Source organism: Callospermophilus lateralis, chromosome 15 (assembly GCF_048772815.1).
Source record: "Callospermophilus lateralis isolate mCalLat2 chromosome 15, mCalLat2.hap1, whole genome shotgun sequence".
Taxonomy (NCBI): domain Eukaryota; kingdom Metazoa; phylum Chordata; class Mammalia; order Rodentia; family Sciuridae; genus Callospermophilus; species Callospermophilus lateralis.
This window is the reverse complement of record NC_135319.1, coordinates 70537068-70556970: the sequence shown is the minus strand read 5'-3', so window position 1 is coordinate 70556970 and position 19903 is coordinate 70537068. Positions and strand designations below refer to the sequence as shown.

The following is a 19903-nucleotide window of genomic DNA, read 5'->3' as shown; positions in this document are numbered from 1 at the left end:
GGACATCCACACTGGTTAGTCCTCACTTTAAAGAAAGCAAACTTCAGAGAGGTTAGACATTAAAACAGAATTTTCAAACAGTTGGTGAGCATGCAGAGAAGTTTTATATTTTTCCCTAATAATGGAACCAGCAGGAAGACAAAAGAAGCTGTTCCTGTCACAGTCCCTTTAGGTTGGATGGCTTATAACCAACAGACATTTATTTCTCCCAATTTTAGAGAATGGAAAGTCTGAGATCAACACACTGGCAGCTTTTGTGTCTGGTGAGAGCCTGATTCCTGATTCGTAGATGGCGCCTCCTCCGTGTGTCCTCTCATGGTGGAAGGAATGAGCTAACTTTCTGTAATCTCTTTTATAAGGGTAACAATTGCTGGGCACACTAGCACAGGCCTGTAATCCCAGTGGCTCAGGAGGCTAAGGCAGGAGGATGGAGAGTTCAAAGTCATTCTCAGCAACTTGGTGAGGCCCTAAGCAACTTGGTGAGACCCTGTCTCAAAAAAGAAAAAGGGTTGGGAATGTGTGTTAAGTGCCCCTGGGTTCAATCCCCAGTACAAACAAAAAGAAAGTGGGGTAACAATCCCCTTCATGAAGACTCTGTCTTTATGACCTAACTCTTTCCCCAAACCATTCCCTATCCACCCCCAACCAGAGTTAGCAAAAAGAATGACTCAAGAAAATGTATAGGTTGCATGCAAGAATGGTTAACTTTCCAAAGGTCTCTATAACTGTAGCAACTTTAAACTGAATTAATCTATCAGGCAATATAGTCACAGCATTATATCTGTTCCAGAGTTAAACTCTTAACTTATAAAATCATATCTGCCTTTATCACATGGGGGCTGTCAATCAGGATACTATGACAATAATGTTCCATTCCTAGGAGTGTCAGATAATGGTGAAAGCAAGGCACAAAGTCTGTTTTATGCTCCTGTTATGTTGTAAAATGCTTTCTGGCATAATATGAGAAACTGAACCAATGCAATCTTTTCTTTCTCCAGTTTGAATTTTTTATGAGCCACTAGCTTAAATTTAAACAGCTGGTGAATTGCTGAGTGGGGTTAAAACCTGGAGGGGTCTGAACATTTTCATAGCTCCCCATGGGAGCACAGAGAAGGGGCCTCTCATCTGAGGATGGAATGGGTGGTCATCTGAGGATGGAATGGGTGGTCAGGGAAGGCTTCCTGGGGAAGGGAGATGATGTTCAGGTCAATACCTGCCTTAGTTTGCTAGACTCATCATAGCAAAGTACCACAAAAAAGAACAGAAATCCATTATCTCAAGTTGAGACACCAGAATTCCTAAATCAGAGTGTTGATTCCCTCTGAGGCTGTGAGAGAACCTGTTCCATGCCTCTCACCAACTTCTGCTGTTTTGGGCCATCTTTGGTGTCACCCAGATCTCTTTTTCTCACATGGCATTCTCTCTTTCTTTCTCTCTCTCTCTCTCTCTCTCTCTCTCTCTCTGTGTGTGTGTGTGTGTGTGTGTGTGTGCATCTGTTTTTAATGTCCCCTTTTTATAAAGACACAAGTCATTGTATTAGGGCCTACACTAATGGCCTCAGTTTAGCTGGATTAACTCTGTAAAGACCCTGTTTCTAAATAAGATCACATTCTGAGGATACTGGGATCAGGACAGCAGCATATGAATGGGGGGTACAATTCAACTTAAAGCAACACCTAAACGTTGAGTAGGAATCAACCTTGAGTGGTGGGAAGGAAGAGGATTTCAAGCAGAAGGTTCTAATTAAGAGGGCATAATTAGGGAAATGAGATTAGACATGAAAGAGGCAAGTCTGGAGGGGTGGTCTGCAGCCAGCGCAGGAGCAGCCTTATAAATAGGTGATCATAGTTGGTCATGCAAACAGGACACTTTTGAGACTGAAAGGGTATGTTATCAATAATTAATATAGAGAACAGACACAAACTGGGTTTATCCTGGGCATTCTGGGAAAGGGACTCACCTTACATATAAGCCACGCCAACGGGCACATCCTTTATCCTTAAGGCAATGGGAAGCTGTTATGAGGTTTTAAGCAGGAATGCAACATAAGCATATCTGCATTTAAGAAGACTGCTTCCAGCCATATTTTGGAAGGTATATTGCAGGTAACAAAGCATAAACATCAGTTTGGAGGCCTGCTGGTCCAGGGCAGAGATGAACATTGTGTGAGTGAGGAAGGGAGCAGTGGGGATGTTTGGGGGGTGTTTAGGAGTAGCATCATAAGACCTGGTGACCTACTGAATATTGGGTGTGGTGCTGAGGTGGGAGGAATGGGTTGAGGGCTAAACCTAGAATTGTGACTTGGGCAATCTGGAGACATTACTCAGAAAGATGTTGAGGGCCTAGGAAGAGACAAGTTGAAAGAGGCAGGAGGGGAAGAAGAGTTGAGGGGGCAGGCAGAGTTGAAGGTGCATGAGGTATAAATGGAGATGTCCACTGGGTAGATATCAGTCAAGGTTGGGGCTGATTTGCTGAAACAGAAACACAAATCACCAACAGAAGTTTCTCTTCCATGCAGTTGTCTGGATTCGAGCTGCCCTTGGATAGTATTGGTAGCTCCTCAGTGCTGGTGGCCAATCTCCTACTATCTTATTGCTCTGTCATTCCTAAGGTGTTGCCACCATCTCCAGTCTAAAATGGGGTGCTACCCATGTATTTTGAGAAGCTAGAGAGAAGAGGAAAAGATGAGAGGGAGGGCATAGACTTTCTGTTGCACACACCACTGCCACCTAATCCCATTGGCAGCTTAGCCATAACCAAAAGGGATGTTGGGAAATATGGTCTTCACTGTGGGCAACCATGTGCCTAGCTAAAATCCAGGGGTTCTGTTACTTAGAGGAAGAAATGGCTAACAGATATTGGAGGATACACATGTTTATGCAATGAAATATCCAGGACTAAAGCTCAGCAGGGAAGGCTAGAGATCATTTTGGGTATTGTTGAAGCAAATTGATCATTCAAATGTCACAAGTAGAGTACTAAAGAGAACCTAGAGGAATACCCATCAAAGGGACTAAACAAGGAAGAGGAACCCCTGAGGAGATTCATAAGGAGCAGACATAGAAGGAAGAGGAACACTAGTTGGGAAGGGTCCTAGAATATGCCGCCTCCTGGGTTCTACAGAAAGCATAGCTGAAGCAAAACCCACAAGCCTGTTCTTTGATAGGAATCACAACCCAGGGGGATGGTAGGAAAGGAGGAGAGCAAATTTGAGAGAGAATTACTTTGCAGCCATCACTGGGTACCATGTGCAATTGATTGCACTACTGAAAGTGGCCTTCAGAGATGCTTTATGAACTACTATAAATACAGACTGTCCCCAGGCAATGAAAATGACTGAAGAAGGGAAGAAAAAGAGACAAGAATTTATCTGCGGACTCCTGTACCCAGTTGATCAAAGCTTCACAACACAGCATGTTGATTCCTCTGCACTTTCAGTTTTCTTGCAACCTCTTACATCTCATGCCCAGGTGTGCTGGCTGGGTAACATGAAGCCAATCAAAGCAGTATTGTCCACAGAATTGGAAAATCACTGAGTCAATTTAACAAAACCAGAGAAGTAGTCAAGCACAGTTGAGCCAAAGAGAATATGAAGTGCCCCGTATGAGGAATGTGAGAATCCACAAGGTAGCTGTGAGCAATGTCAAATTCTGCAGAGGTAGAGTTGAATAAAAGTGTGCCCGTAGGATTTGGGATGAAGGTAGACATCTGTGTAGACATCTCGAGCAGTGTCCAGGGAATGGTGGTGGGGGGAAACAGACATCCTGGGGTATGAGAGAGAGGGGCTAAGGGAGCAAGTTTAGCACAAATCACTTAAGAAGTTAGGCATGGATGCCTGGGATTGAAGGAAGCCTTTTTAAATGATGGTGCAACTGAGCACCTACAAGTTGATAGGAAGGAGTGGCAGGGGCAGGGAGAGGCTGAAGATGCAGGAAAGAAGGAGTCATAGATAAATGAATGTTCTGAAGAATTCATGACCTGTAGGATTCAGCACAGGTGGTGAAATTGGCCTTTGGTAGGAGGCAAGACACATCCTCCATTATAACAGGAGAGAAGATATAACCCTAACGGGTGTGGAAATTGATAGCAGGTATTGGTGGTGGTGGGGGGGAATTCTCAGGTAATGATCTCTGTTTTCTTTGTGGGAATCAAGACCACTTACTAAAACTGAGAAGAAGATAGAAGAGTTAGGGGCTCTAGGAGAGAGAGTATTCAAAATGTTTGCATGGGCAAGAGACCCAACCAGAGAAACAGCAGGATTGGAGTTTGTACCAAGGGTGCAGTGGGAGTGGTAATCACAAGTTCATGGTATCACTGACTGGCACAGCCCTGTGACCTTTGTTCCTATGTCCCCAGCTGTCCATGCATTGGTTGTATCCACCCAGGGTTGACAGGCTCTGCCCGGTATCTGAGGCAGAAAGTCAAAAAATCAAGGGAACCAAAGACTGTAGCAAGAGAGTAGTTGATGTGGTGGTCGTGGAAGACAGTGAGAGCAGGACAGAGCTGATTGACAAATTTAGGAACTACTAGTTCCTGTTTCCTGATGAATCAATTTTAAAATGCTACAGTTTTGATTTTAAAATCTCAGTAAATGATCAATTAACATTGATAAGTATGGTACACCCAAATCCATATGGGGTATTCATTCACAGTGCTTAGAGAGTTTGACACCACATTTATTTTTCAGCAAATGTGATGATATATATTCCATTTTCTAGATTTGGCTGAGTTAAATGCAAACTGAATAAACAGAATAAAATATGCTTGCTATAGCATAAGACTGTATGACATTTTAAAAATAGTTATTTTGTTTCTTAAAGGGATTCAGTATAATGATAAGCATACTTACAAATTTTATATTAATGTCATAATATAACACATATATAAATATGATTATATTTTAGTTATTATATTTTTGTTATAAAATATAATTATATTTTAAATTATGTCCCAATTTATATATTTTATGTATTAAAATAATTAGATACATATTCTGAAAGCATGATTTAAACTAACTTTTCCTCAAATGTTATTTTCCTCTAAGGAACTGGGAATCCAATGTCATCTTGTGCAAGAAATCCCAGCCTGGTCTGGATGTGAGCCAGCTGTCTTTTAATCCCATGAACTGGCGCCAGCTCTGCTTATCAAGTCCAAGTACAGTGAATGTATGGACCATCGAAAGGAGTAACCAGGAGCATTATATCAAAGCAAGGTAGGAGGCATTTTACCACACAATCACCAAGTGGTGGTCTTTGTTTACATACATGTAATATGGCTGGGTCAACTGGATAAATCAAGTGGCTTTAAACACACATACATACACACATGCACATGCATGTACATGCACACAGAGCTTAAGTTATAACATCTTTCAACATATATCATTACCTTAGAGTGGTTATTTGCAGTTCAAAAGATTCTCTTTTTCATTTCCCAATGAGTTTCTTTTAAGTATTGAGTCCTTTGAGAGCTTTTTCCAACATGGTTTAATTTAGCAAAATTTGATTTGTACCTCCTATTTTGAAATACTATGATTGTACACAAAGAACATTCATGATGCTCTAGTAAAACATCAAAAGTAAGAAACTGTTAGACGAAATATACAGATTACAATCTATATTCAGCCATATTACCCACAAAGAAGTGGTTACATATAATGGAGTCACTATATGTTTAAAAGAAATGGATCAGGGCTGAGGTTGTGGCTCAGTGATAGAACACTTGCCTAGCATGCATGAGGCACTGGGTTCAATCCTCAGCACCATATTTTTAAAAAAGTAAAAGTTAAAAAAATAGGTCAAAGAAAAATTCTGGAACAAATTGTTGATAATGGCAATAGTTGATGATAATGGATGCCTCTGTCATAAAAAAAAAAGTCAAAGACTCAATGTGCCACTGAACTGACCACTTCCATCCTACTCCAAGAAGTCAAAAAAAAAAAAAAAAAAAAAAAAAAAAAACCAAGAGATGTTTAACAGATGTAACCTTAAAATTGCAATTTTTGAAAAATTGCCTTAAGTGATGAGTACATCTACCCCTTCACATCCCCCTGCAGAAGTTTTCAAGCTGGAGAGCTCTAAGCAAGGCCCTTCTTTCTGCTCCCTACTCTGCATGTCCTAAGCCAAATCTACCTCTAGGCAGAGTCGACACACTGCTTCTCTTAACAAAGTAGGTGACGTCTCTATCAGAACCTTGTCAGGGCAGTCACTAATTTATCACACCTCTGTCTCCCTTTGCTTCCCTGGAATACACTACTCTAGTTGTGAATATTAACTTGTATGATTTTTTGATAAGCAGATAAAGTGGGGATTGTCCTGATTCAGGTAGCAAGTGGGATTCAAAAACACTTAAAGCCTTACATTTAAGTACTAGGTACTTTATTTATCAAAATAATTTTTCATTTATAACATATAATCAAGAAATTTTTAAATTTAGTGTATGAGGCCACAAATTCTCCAAACCCACTTTTATAACCATACTATGGATTAAAATCTGACATATGATATATTTAAAAATTAATTCTTAATATGAGAGGTTGCAACGGTAGCTGAATGCAGACTACACATGTTTATTTTAGCCCACAGTGTTTTTTATTTGTATTAGTTGCTAATGTTACAGTTGAGACATTTCTCATAAACATTGGTTATGATATTGTCTTAAAAGTTTGGAATAAAATTTCACACAGGTCAACAACCCTCTTGGCTGGAACTAAGTGATACCTGCCATCTTTACAAGGAATATTTTCCTATTGGTTATAGTCCCTCCCCTGCCAAGTCACACACTCACCTGCCTGACCCGTTAGCATTAAAATTTACAATTCTTGCTTTAGATTATTAGCTTTGGAGCATTTTGATAATCCCGAGGTTCATAATTTATAACTGGGCATAACTTGTCCTTTATGACATATTATTTATTTTAAGATATACCATTTGGCTTTTATCTTCTTGTGTGTTTTTAGGTATAAAAACTTCTGACTTCTGGCAGTCCACTTCCTCTCTGGCTTTTCCCTCTTCTCTCTTACTTTGGCTGTTCATCACACTCTCTCTTGGCTCTCTCATGTGCTGTCAATGAAAATGATGCCAACATCTGCATCTCCTGACCCTGGATCTACTTGCCAACTTCCACCTAGCATTTTTACCTGGTTGCCTTCCCTGATCCTCATTAGTATGTCCAAAAACAAAACCACACCTGGGCTCCCTGCTCTGCCACCACCCTCACAGTCATCCAGACTAGACACTGATAAACAGTGGTTGCATCAAATATTAGTTTCTGTTAATCTGATAGTTCTGATGTTTCTTTTTTTGTACAGGTCGGTAAAACTGCCTCTAGAAGATGGCACATTTGTTAATGAAACAGATGTGCTTTTCCCCCACTCACTGCCCAAGGATCTCATCTACGGACCTGTGCTGCCACTGTCGGCCATTGCTGGGCTCGTAGGTGAAGAGGCAGAAACTTTCCGGGTAATGACCTTGTTTGCCCAACGGTTGAATGGCTCAGTGGATTGTCTAACTGTGGCATGAGGCATGTAGGATAGCTGGGATCCTCCTGGGTTCTAATACAGATTAGCCACAGAGAGTGCTAGAGACAAAGACTGGAGTTTCTAATCTGGATGACTGGGAGGGTGGTGGCAGAGCAGGGAGCCCAGGTGTGGTTTTGGTTTGGGACATAGTAATGAGGATCAGGGAAGGCAACCAGGTAGAGATGCTGGGTGGAAGTTGGCAAGTTGTTCCAGGGTCAGGAGATGCAGATGGTGGCATCATTTTCATAGCACATGAGAGAGCCAAGAGGGAGTGTGATGAACAGGCAAAGTAAGAGAAAGAGGAAAAAGCCAGAGAGGAGGTGGACTGCCAGAAGTCAGGAGGAGAAAGAGGAGTCTGAGAAGGCCTGATCCCAGCAAAATCCAGGAGAGAGGAACATAGAAAAGAGTGGAGAAAACTTTCCAAAGGGAGAGTTTGTCAAAGGCTGCACACTGGTTCATTCCGTCAAGTCCTTCTAAGTAGTGACAATGCTGTTGTAGGCAATGAGGATCACATGGTGACCAGCCAGGCATAATCCTCAGATGGTTGAGGTCCTTGTCAGGAGAGACAGCATTAACAACTCAAGAGCAAAGACAGACAAAATCGTTGCAAAATATGATGATTGTGGTAACAGGATAAGTGGGGATGGGGTGGCAAGAAAGGGATTCCCATATGCTGGTTGAGAAAGGCCTTTGGGAAGATTTTTACACCAAGACTTGAAGTGTTACAAGCAGAGTTAGTGTATTGGATAGAGGGAACTGCATGTGCAATGGCCCTGGGGGAGAAGAGGATTTGGCATGTTTGAGGAACTGACAAAAGACCTGTATGATGAGAGCATCAATGAGGACAAAGTGATAAATGAGATGTGTGGTGACGCTCAAGAGGGAGACAGGGCACAGTCAAAAGTGGTGCAAGACCTCTGGGGTGCAGGTAAGGAGCTTCACTCTTGGGATCCTTTGTGTTATACTGATGCTTGTTTTAAACTGTAAGCGGAGGATAAAAGTGGTGGAAGTTTCCAAACGTTTTGACCACTGCAGAAAATTGAGCTCTAAATATTAAAAATAGCTCAGTGTGAGAATTGTAAAATCTCTTTGACAAGTAAGAAAAAAGAATCATACCCTTTGGGTTTCCTCGAATGAATGACAATGATTGGTTTTTTTAAAATTAGATCAATTAGAAAATTGATCCAAGATATAATGACAAATTCCTTTGTTTAGATTGTCTTCACCTTGGAAATCACCACACTCAGCCACAGGAGGGCAGCAAAGCAAAAATAAATAGAGGAACCTCCATGGTTATAGGTTGTGTTTAGTATTTGGTGCCTAGTACCCGCAAATTCCAACTATCTCAAATGTTTTCTTTTTTCCTGCAGTGAATTTCTACAGGAGCCCTCATCTTTCACATTTTGCACCAATATGATAAATCCTACATAAACATTTAAAATCCAGGCAATTGTTCTTTGTTATTGGAAAATGCTATGAAACACCTCCTTTAATTATTTTATGTGGAATTACTATTGCTAAAAATGCTTATAATAAATAGATACATTTATTTCCTAGGATTTTTGCACCCAGTGCATTTTAAACTTCTTCTGAAAGCAACAAGTTAAAGTTATAGTTTGACATCTCTTAGTCATACAGAGAATACCTTGCATTTGAGTTAGGAATTAATTTTCCCAGTAGTTTAGTTTTTTATTTTATAGTTAAATAAGTGAGGAAAATGGCTAAAACATTAATGGTTGTGCAGCAAGCAAAAAGCATGACTAAAATAGATCTCAAGTGTCTTGATTTCATTCCTTCCTTTGAACGTCATTTCTTGTGACCTGAGTGCTAGTCACAGAGAAATTAATAATGACTTAATCTATATAACAATCTTAAAACTTATAAGCTGTGGACTTTTACAATATTACAAAAATTAAATAATCCCATTATCTTTCTAGTCGTTAATGCTAGAAGTACACATTATAGGCCTTGAAATAGTCCCGAGTCACATTACATAACTTATTTAGGGCATTAAAAACATATCCCATTGTAGTGTGGGGAAATCTGAGGCAGAAAATTGATCCAAGATATAATGAATTTAATGTCAAGGATCCAGTTTCCTTTTTCCATCTACCCACCCCCACCCCAAGGGTTTTTTTTCTTTTTTCAGAAGTTGATAAATATAAATCTTTTTCTTATAACTTAAGTATTAAAACATATTTTGGAAAAATACATTTTCTTTTTTTTTAGTTGTAGATGAACACAATATCTTTATTTATTTATGTTTATGTGGTGCTGAGAATCGAACCGAGGGCCTCACACATGCGAGGCAAGCTCTATACCACTGAGCTACAGCCCCAGTCCTGGAAAAATACATTTTCTAAAGCAGCATTAAGTTGGACTCCAACTTTTTATATTTAGTCTTCAAGTGATGAAAATGTTATCATTTAGAGGTCTGAAAAAGGAGGTTATGTTATTAATAAATATTTTTAAGCATAATTGGTAGCTTTCCTTTTAAAACTTTCATAACTTTCAGAATTGAAAATTATTACATCTGCTCACATAATCCATATAATATCACATTTATTTTAAGTGACAACAAATAGACTTATTAATGGAAAAGTAGTAAAACAAGTTCAGATTTATCTTAAGAAAGTAAATCCACATATAATACTAGTTTAATATACAAAGATTAGACAATTTCCATTTTAATCTTCATATTCTGCTTCATATGACAGATTCATTGGCTTTGGGAGAACCAGATTGGTGGTGGGTGTTTTGTTGTTGTTTTAAATATTTTTTTTATTCTTTTAAATATTATTAAATTAAAATGGAAGTATACAGGGCTGGGATTGTCGCTCAGTGGCCGAATGCTTGCCTCACACATAGGAGGCACTGTGTTTAATCTTCAACCCACATAAAAATAAATAAATAAATAAATGTATTGTGTCCATCTACAACTAAAAAAATATTTTTAAAAAATGGAAGTATATACCTCAGGTGTTCAACTCTTAGGGTCCTCCGTGTTATCCTCTGTGTTATTCAATTACTCAGTGTTTTAGTCAGCTTTTTGGCTGCTTGTTTTAAAGATTTTAAGCCACTGCCTTGCCAAATAAGTTCTGTTTTAAGGTTTATAATCTAAAGTTACATGTCATCCAACCAACTTAAAAATACTTTAAATAATGGTGACTCAGTGAATGACTATTTTCCCCTATGAGTCAAATCTCAGTCAGATACCACAGAAAAGTCATTGATTGGCAGCAGTTGAATTCTTTTGGATGGCTTTTTTTTTTTTTTAAATTCATTGGGGACCACATGATTACTTCAGTATTTATCTTCTAACTATCCAAGGCTAAGAGGCCATTAATAGTCCAATCATATCATTAAAGTCACTATCCTTTTTTAAAAATTGCCATGATGAGTCTTGCCATGTCTGGCTGCTGCCTTAGACATATTTCAAGGCATCTGGAATGATGATTTCTCTTGAACCCCAACCTCGCACTCACCAAGAAGAATCCATTGCTTTCAGTGACGCTTCTTAAACACCTCTTTACCATAACCTACCATGTCTTCTCATTCTGCTATTTGTCAACACTGCTTGTTCCATCAATAGGTGATTTTCCTCAGGACCTGGCACGATGCCTGATGTATAACCAGTACCCAGTAAATATTTATTGAAATATCAATCTTGCTACAAATTTGTACCCCTCAGGAATCTTCTAGAAATAGTGACTTTGACAGAGCCACACTTGCCACTACCTTGTGAGGAGCATAATACTAAAGTGTTATCACCCAAGACAGGGATCAACAAACTCAGGCTTCTTTTTACATCCCAAGCTTAAGAATGGTTTTTGCATTTTTACCATATTTTTATTGGTGCATTATAGTTGTACATTTTGATCTGTTTTACATGTTGGTTTGATTTAAAGATCAAGAGAAATAAAAAGAAGATACAGACACATACCTATGTGGTCCACAAAGCCTAAAGTATTCACTGCTTACCAGTAAACTTTGGTTAGAACTTTGGTCCACTTTACTTTCAGTCCCCAAAGTAAGCTTTTCTTCTAGGTACAACCCATAGATTTTGTGTATTTCCCTCTCCAGGAAATTAAATCACACAGGATGTCTCATGAACTAAATTTGAAAGGCCCTAGGTTCTTGTGTCCACTAAGAAGGGCCACAGAATCAGAACAAGCTCCTCACATTCTCCATGAACTGCAAGGCTTCTCCAAAGCAGCCTCTTACATTAACCACCTCCTGTAGAACAGGGAGAGGGGACTGCAGATGAAAGTCTTTCCCTGGTGGTGATTTTAGCTAGATAATGGCTTTCTTAGATCCAAGACCAAAAAAGTCCACAAAGAAACATTTTAGAAGATATTCCTCAAAACTTCCATGAGAATCCCTGAGAAAGGCAGAGCTCTGAATGTGTCAGCAGGAACAACTCTTTTTTTTCTTAGTGAATTAAAAATGGAGAGAGGAAGAAGTTCGCTTAGCTCTTGGTATATGGTGAGACCAATTAAATTTATTATATGAGTGTAGTCATTGGTTTCTTTTTGGCAATTGTTTCAATGAGTATTTCTCTGACTCTTAGCCATGACTGCTGTCCTTAACATGAGGTTTTTATTCTTTCCCTGAAGCCAAAAGACGATTTATATCCTTTGCTTCACCCCACTATGCATTGCTGGACTCCATCAAGTGACCTGTATGTTGGCTGCGAAGAGGGTCATCTTTTAATGATTAATGGAGAAACCTTAAAGGTGACCGTGCTCCAAAAGATAGAAGACATGACACAATCAGGTGAGAAACTGCTCTGCCAAGGAGTCCCAGAAATGCAGCTCTGGCTTTAGCTTCGCGTGCACTTGAAGATGGGTGCTTTCCCCATTTCTCCTTTCTCAGATACATCTTTGATTCCTCCTTCTCTTTTATCCTTTAATTATTTCAAAGTCCTGCAGACACTCCTCACAGCCAGCTACTGTCTATATGAAGGGTTGCTATGCACTTGGCATTCTGCTTCCTATTTGTATGTGTGTTTCATGTACCTCACAAATAACATAAGCAGATGCTTTATGACTATACATAGATGAGGTTAAGAAATGTGCTCAAATTCATATATATCACGATGCTAATGTCTGAATCCAGGCAAGAAGACTTCAGTCTAAATTCTTAGCTGCCGACCCGCATCCTTTCCCATGTACATGCCCCTTCTGCTTAGACAGCTGATCATGCCTTTTCCTGTCCCCAACTCTTTTCAACCCATTCTGCATGGTGATCATTTCCTTTCTTTCCAACTTCTTCATAAATATTACCTTATGTTGCCTGGTTAGAATTTCAAAGAGAAACTTGGTATTCTCCCTTGGGTCCTTGGATATCCTTTCCTGGTCTCATCAGCTAAGGCCTCAGTTGGAACTGGGTCACAGGAGCCAGCATGTGTCCATTGAGGGCTGGGTGTAGACCCAGGGAAAACTTCCCCAGGCCTGGCTAAGGTAGTCTCTGTTTCTATGGTTTTTATCATCTCACACCTTGATTTATGGAGCAAACTCAGGACTAACTTCACAGACTTTATCTGTCTGACCCCAACCAGGCAGCCCATTCCTGCCCAACTGCCCTTTTTGGGAACCATCTTCAGCACACGTCAAAGGCTGTGCCGCCTCGATTTCAAGCTCTCCTTACTCCAACTCTAGCTGCTCCGTTAGTGTTATTCCCCACTCCTCCCCAGCAGGAATTTTCTCATCTAGCCAGCAGTTCCTCCAGCCATTCCAGATATGCCTCCTAGCTCATCCCCCTGCCACATCTCCTCTCTGAACCTCCCAGTGCCCAGCTCACATACCATCCCTCCAGCACATGCTCCCCCATCCCAGTGGACTTCACAGGTCCAGCCTTCCCACCCACCCTTCCCTTTACTTCATCTGCACCCTCCAGCCTTGTTATATTCTCTACTCCAGCACCTGAAGTACCACCCCAGTGGCTGTTGAAAGAGCAAGTCCCTTCTTGCTTTGTCTTTCCAGCATCAGCATTTCCCTCCTGAACCTTTTTTAAATTTTCTCATCTTTTGTGTGCTCTTCCCAAATTCTGTTGGCTGGCTTTTGTCGTTACCTTGGTCTGGGGTGCCCCTCTCTTCTTTGTCTACTCGGTGAAACTTTCCTTCACACCAACCTTCAGGCACAATGAGGTGCCCTTGTCTGGGATTTCCTGGCCACAATCTTTTGTTGGAGCTTCGTCCTGTGCTATTACTATGGCCCTCGTGCTTGTCTATCTTTCCCATTAGTCATTAACTCTCTGAGGTCATTGAGAAACTTCATTCTTTGACTCCAAAATGGGATCCCAAGTATTGCCACAGAGTAAATTGCACCTATATGCATTTTAAAAATAATTACAAAACAATGCTTCTCATTTCCAAACTTCTATCCCACTTTCAATGTATTTTGCTCAATTTAGGATTTCATCGTAAATAGTCTTATATTGTTCATTATTTTCTTCCTGCATATTATTTCTTATAATTTTCATGCTTTATTGCAAGTAATGTTGAATACATGTTTATTGAGCTTCTATGATGTGGCAGACACTAAGCAAGTTACCTTAAAGGTTATAGAGATGACAAAGGGTCTCGTGATTTCCTCCTTCAAGCGATTTAGGTTTTATTGAAGAGGATAAGAGCAGTGATCTCATTAAGAGCAAACTTAAGTGCCATGGGATCCACATAAGGAAAAGCATCCAAGCTAAGCCATGCTGAATGTTGCATTTGAACTGGCTCTTGAAGGCAGTGTTCACAGAGGGAGGTGTGGCTAGATGGAATTTTTGGCCTTGTTATCTCCATGGATACAAAAACATGGGAAGGTTGAAAAATATTAAGTGCCCAGTTTGGTGCATTGAGTATTATAAAAGAATAGTGCATAACGAGGGGGGCATCATGCCACAACTCACCTTTATTGTTCACTCAAGGCATTTATATATATATAGTTAATAACAGTAGGAAGACATCAAAATCCCTAGAATAGGCCCAGGTATGGTGGCACATGCCTGTAATCCCAGCAGCTCAGGAGGCTGAGGCAGGAGGATCTCAAGTTCAAAGTCAGCCTCAGCAACTGCAAGGTGCTAAGCATCTCAATGAGACCCTGTATCTAAATAAAATACAAAATAGGGCTGGGGATGTGGCTCAGTGGTCAAGTGCCCCTTAGTTCAATCCTTGGTACCCACCCCCCCAGGGGAAAAAAAAAACTAGAATGGGGATGGACCTCAGTTGAAATTGTTCTTGTGAAGATTAATTTAGCCAATAGTTCTGGAAAGGAGGATCCTAGATGTGGGTGGCCATAAGCAGCAAGCACTCAGACCAGGCCAGAACTCATAAGAACCTGGACTCCAGTGGCAGCTGAATTGGAAAGCAAGGACTCCTGTGCGGTGAGCAGTCTGAAGGAAAGAAAGGGCATGCTGCTCAGCCTCCAGCAAAATGGCAGACCACAGTAAGCAAGAAGCAAATAACTGAATGGATGCCAACTTGAACCTTTGATTTTGTAGTTCCAGGTTGTCTATCTAAAAAGATAATGTGTTTTTGTTTTTCCTAAAAAGATAATATTTTATTTGTAACAAGGACAATATTTTATTAGTAACAAATGTTCTTATGGAACATTTTTTTCCTTTTTCCTTTCTTTTTTACCCACTGTGCTTTATTTATTGACAAATAAATTTACATACTCTAAAATTCACAAATCTTAAGTATACATCCCCATCAATAATGTAGTTTTGGCTTATTTGGTTTTTTCCCCTCAACCTTTTCAACCTGAAAGTGCTTTCCTAAGAAATAAAATATATTTACTTTATAATTCTATAATATTGATTACATAGATCTGAGGATGAAGACATTCAAAACACCTTGCTGGATTTAATTAGTGATCATTGCTGAGCAGCTTTTGTTAATTATTTACATTGCATTGTTAACTGTGTGTCCTCTACTTTACCTTTCTTTTAGAACCTCATCATATCAGCCCAGTCAGCCTGGTGTATCAGAAAGATGGAGTGTTTGCTTCTGGAATTGTAATGTATTTTACTTTTCAAAATCAATTGCTTTCAAGAAAAAAAAATTCCCTTTGATACCATTTACTATTAGGAGCCATATTTAGAGATGTCAAGTTCTGCCATATTATTAATTAGTATTTTTCCCCTTTTGGATGCTATTAACAATTTTTATTATGAAGAATTTTAGTTAGATCCACAAGGTGAAAGAACAGTGTAATGCAGTATCATATAGCTATCTTACTCCAAAAAGCAAAATCAGTTAAAGAGTCCACTGCCTTTCCCCCAGGACAAAAACACATAGTCTATAACCCAATTCCGTGCTCCTTTCTGCAATAATGTATTAGGGAGTCAAATATGAATCTGGAACATTTTCTCTAAGTTTTAGCTTAGACCTTGGGCATGACCACTTGCTTGCATATTGTCATGGTTGAGGTTAGGGTTAGGATCAATATTCTCCCCTGCCTGGAATTCACTTTGTACCAGGCACCACACTGAGTGCTTCACTTGTATTTTCTAATTGGTCCACACAACAACCTTATCAGGTATAGACTGTTGACATCTTCCTCAGTCACATGAAGGAAGCAAGACTCACAGAGAAAGTAACTCACCAGAAAATACGTGAAGGACCTTGGCTTGAACCCAGGGATATCAGACTCCACAGTCTATCTTCTCATTCATTAAACATACAGCCTGAGGCTGGAGGATCATAAGCTGGAGGCCAGCTTGGGCAATTTAGTGAGTTCTTGTCTCAAAGTAAAATAAAAGGGCTGGGGTTGTAGCTCAGTGGTAGAGCACTTGGCTGGCATGTGTGAGGCCATGGGTGAAATCCCCAGTACTACAAGGAGCAACCCCTGCAAAAGCCACAAAAATTCAAGCAAAACAAAACAAAGTAACAACCAAAAAACCAAGCACAGCCCTAGTAACACAGCCATATCATGTGCCTTCATGCTATTGTAATCAACACTAAGGTTTTTAATTGACCTATACTAAAATCTCAGGTCTACTTGTAGCTGTCCCCAGTCCATCACATCTCCAGGACCCTGAGGGCATCTGGGCAATGACATCATGGTGACAGGTGCAGATCCACCTGCAAGAAGCAATCTGGAGCCCAAGCAACTAAGATCAGCTTGTAACCCACCCCCACAACTTGACAAGTGGACTACACACTCCTCTTCCCTATATTTAGTCTGCATTTGTGCCCTTTGTGACTTTTGTCCTTTTCAAGGCCATCCTCTGAGTTATTTTAACTTACTTTACAGAAACAACAGCAGCATTTGCTCTGGTGAGGGATGCAGAATGGTAATGAACTTGAAGATTGCATCTGGCATTTCTCCCCCAATACCTAAGGCTCAAGCATCCCACGTCCAGCCATCTCGCAAACACCTGCTCTTGGTTATACTAGGGTTGAATTTAGGAAATGCAGGATACTTTTTCCCAAAGCCTCCTCACTGTTATAAAAATAACTCAAATTGTTTTTAAGGGTAGTGAAATTAACTCAAACCTATTTATAGCCAACCAGCCAACCAACTCATTTTTACTGGATGGCTGCCATTGTCTAGCACTGTGTGAGGAACTGGAGAAGAGGATGTGAAGGAAATAAAAGGCACCCCCACCTCATCCTTGGGTCATTTAGGAAACACACATAATAATGATTAAGAAATTTACTTAGGGCTGGTGTCCTTTGAAATAAGGAGATTGCTGCACACAAGCCAACAAACTGCCTCGTTTGTCCCACCTCCTTTATAGTGAAGAACGTGGTGAGAGATAAATGCTAGACAAGCAATAAAGGAGTGATCAGCAAAATTTTAGGGAACTGAAAAGTGTGTCATAACAGAGATAAAATTGAAGAATGATCAAGGAACCTGGTTAAAAGTTGCCTGAATAAATATGAAAGGACAGTGTGTTCTAGAAAGTGTAAACACAGATGACCATCCCAAACAAACAGTTTTTGGTAATACTCAGACTTTGCCTGATGAAGAAATTGTACTATGCATTGAGCAAGACTGACTTTCTGATTTTATCTCATTGTGTTTGGTCTGTAGGAAGGTTCTGTGTACTCCTTCATTATTAAAGATTCAAGTTATAAAGTGGAGACTTTTCTTGAGACTGAAGGGCCTGTAGAACATATGCTGTTTTCTCCCAGTTACAAAATGTTGCTGATTCAAACAGACAAGGTATGTTAGTTGTAATTTCTTGATATGCACTTTTCAGATAATATTATTGTCATCATTGCATGACAGGAATAAAAGACAGAGTGTGCGGCATAGTGATTTTCTACTACTCAGGAATCTTACAGTTACAAATTAAAACTACCCAATTTAAAAGGCCCAAATGAAAAAGAAATACTCATTTTTTTTCTTCTTTTTTTAAAATTTGTTCTTTTTAAGTATGCATGGCAGTAAAGTGTATTTTGACATATTAGACATACATGGAGTATAACTTATTCTAATTAGGATCCCATTCTTGAAGTTGTACATAATGTGGAGTTTCAGTGATTGTATACTCATATATAAACATAGGAAAGTTCTGTCCAATTCATTCTACTGTCTTTCCTTTTCTCATCCCCCTCCCTTCCTTTCATTCCCCTTTGTGTAATCCAATGAACTTCTATTCTTCCCTCTCCCCCACTTTATTGTGTGTTAGCATCCAGATATATCAGAGAGAACATTCAGCCTTTGTTTGGGGGAATTGGCTTATTTCACTTAGCATGATAGTCTCCAGTTCCACCCATTTACCAGCAAATGCCATAATTTTATTTTTCTTTATGGCTGAGTAATATTCCATTATGTATATATATATACCAGATTTTCTTTATTGATTCATCTGATGAAGCTTGGTTCCATAGCTTAGCTATTGTGAATTGCGCTGCTTTAAATATTGATGTGTCACTGGAGTATGCTGATTTTAAGTCCTTTGAGTATAAACTGAGGAGTGGGATAACTGGGTCAATTTGTGGTTCCATTCTAAGTAGAAATGTTCATTTTCATTCATGTAACTGAAAGAACAAAGAGTGGATCTGAATCCAGGGGCTCCCATTGGGCCTTATTTCCTGAATCTCTTAACTGTTTCCCCTCTGCAATTTCCACTGCTATGCAGACTCTCCCCTTGTGGCACTGAGAGCCTCCTGCAGCTCTCATTTGTACTTCTGTCCTCATGATGACTTTGGTAGAATGTTACCAGCTGGGGAAAAAATGCCCTGGAACATAGATTCAGGTAGACAAGTCTTGTCTACCCCTGGATCAGTCACTATTATCAGGGGGAGTCTAAGCTCTGATTGGCCAGACCTCATGTCTAGCCCTGGGCCCTAGGTAGAGTCAACCCATCCATATATGGTTTGACATTGGGGATATAGGTTGTTCTCTAAAGAAAACGAGATCTCTAAGAGAAGAAGGGAGCTGAATCAATGCAGAGTAAAAACTCATGACTGAGTTTCACTGTCAGGAAGACTCCTAATTTAATAGAATGACCTTCAAAGGTCAGGATTGGCATCCACTTATATTGCTAGGCAACAATTTTAGGTAGATTACAAATAAAGTTTAATAAACTTAAATTTGAATATGGAAAGACTTCAGTTTCTGGTGATTACCAGAAGTCAAAACAGCTATTTTAATAAATAAATGATAAACTTACAACATCTATGGAGGAGGAAAAACTATTTTTAAAATTATCATAACAGAAGAGAAAAAGACCCAAATAAAGGTTCAAAAAAAGAAAAATATTCTAACAAAGCAAAAATTAAATGAACAAAAGTAATAGAAGTTTGGATTTGATTAAAAAGAGAATTTATAAACTGGAAGGTAAATCAGAAATTCTTTAGAATGTACCCCAGAGAAACAAAAGGGAGGGAAATACAGAAGGTAGAATAAAAGACACAAATAATACAGTGAAAAGATCTATTTGATTGGCATCCAGACAGAAGAGAGAGTGAGACAGGGGCAATACTTAGAAAGATACTGACTTGAAAATTTCCAGAACTGATTAGAGATGAATTTACAGATTAAAGAGGACCAGCAAAGCCCAAGCAAGATCCATAAAACAATATTCACATTTAGACTTCCCCAAGTGAAATTCTTGAAAAACAAGACAAAGAAAAATTTTTAAATTAGTCTAAGAGAAAAGACAGATTACTTCAAAGGAATTTCAATTTGACTAATAACTGATTTCTCTATGGTAATAATGTAAGTAAGAAATAATGGAATATCTTCAATGTGGCGCAGGGGTCAGCAATTATAGCCTGGGTATATTAATATTAGACAAAATAGTCTTGTTTTTTGCTGTTGTTGTTGTTGCTGGAGATGGAATCCAGGGCCTTGTGCATGCACTCTACCAATGCCTGGAATCCTTACCCAAGATAAATGACTTTATTTATTTATCTATTTATTTATTTATTCAAAT

At 39.4% G+C, this 19903-nt stretch overlaps 1 protein-coding gene across 1 annotated transcript in view; it reads left to right on the top strand.

Moving 5' to 3' along the window:
- Positions 1-19903, top strand: part of Cfap43 (cilia and flagella associated protein 43) — a 94031-nt gene that overhangs the window by 8763 nt on the left and 65365 nt on the right. Inside the window, exons 4-8 of the mRNA XM_076835016.1 lie at positions 5045-5212; positions 7310-7460; positions 12136-12295; positions 15462-15526; positions 17551-17682. Of these exons, the coding sequence (XP_076691131.1) occupies positions 5045-5212; positions 7310-7460; positions 12136-12295; positions 15462-15526; positions 17551-17682 (676 nt within the window). The remainder of the gene's footprint in view (positions 1-5044; positions 5213-7309; positions 7461-12135; positions 12296-15461; positions 15527-17550; positions 17683-19903) is intronic.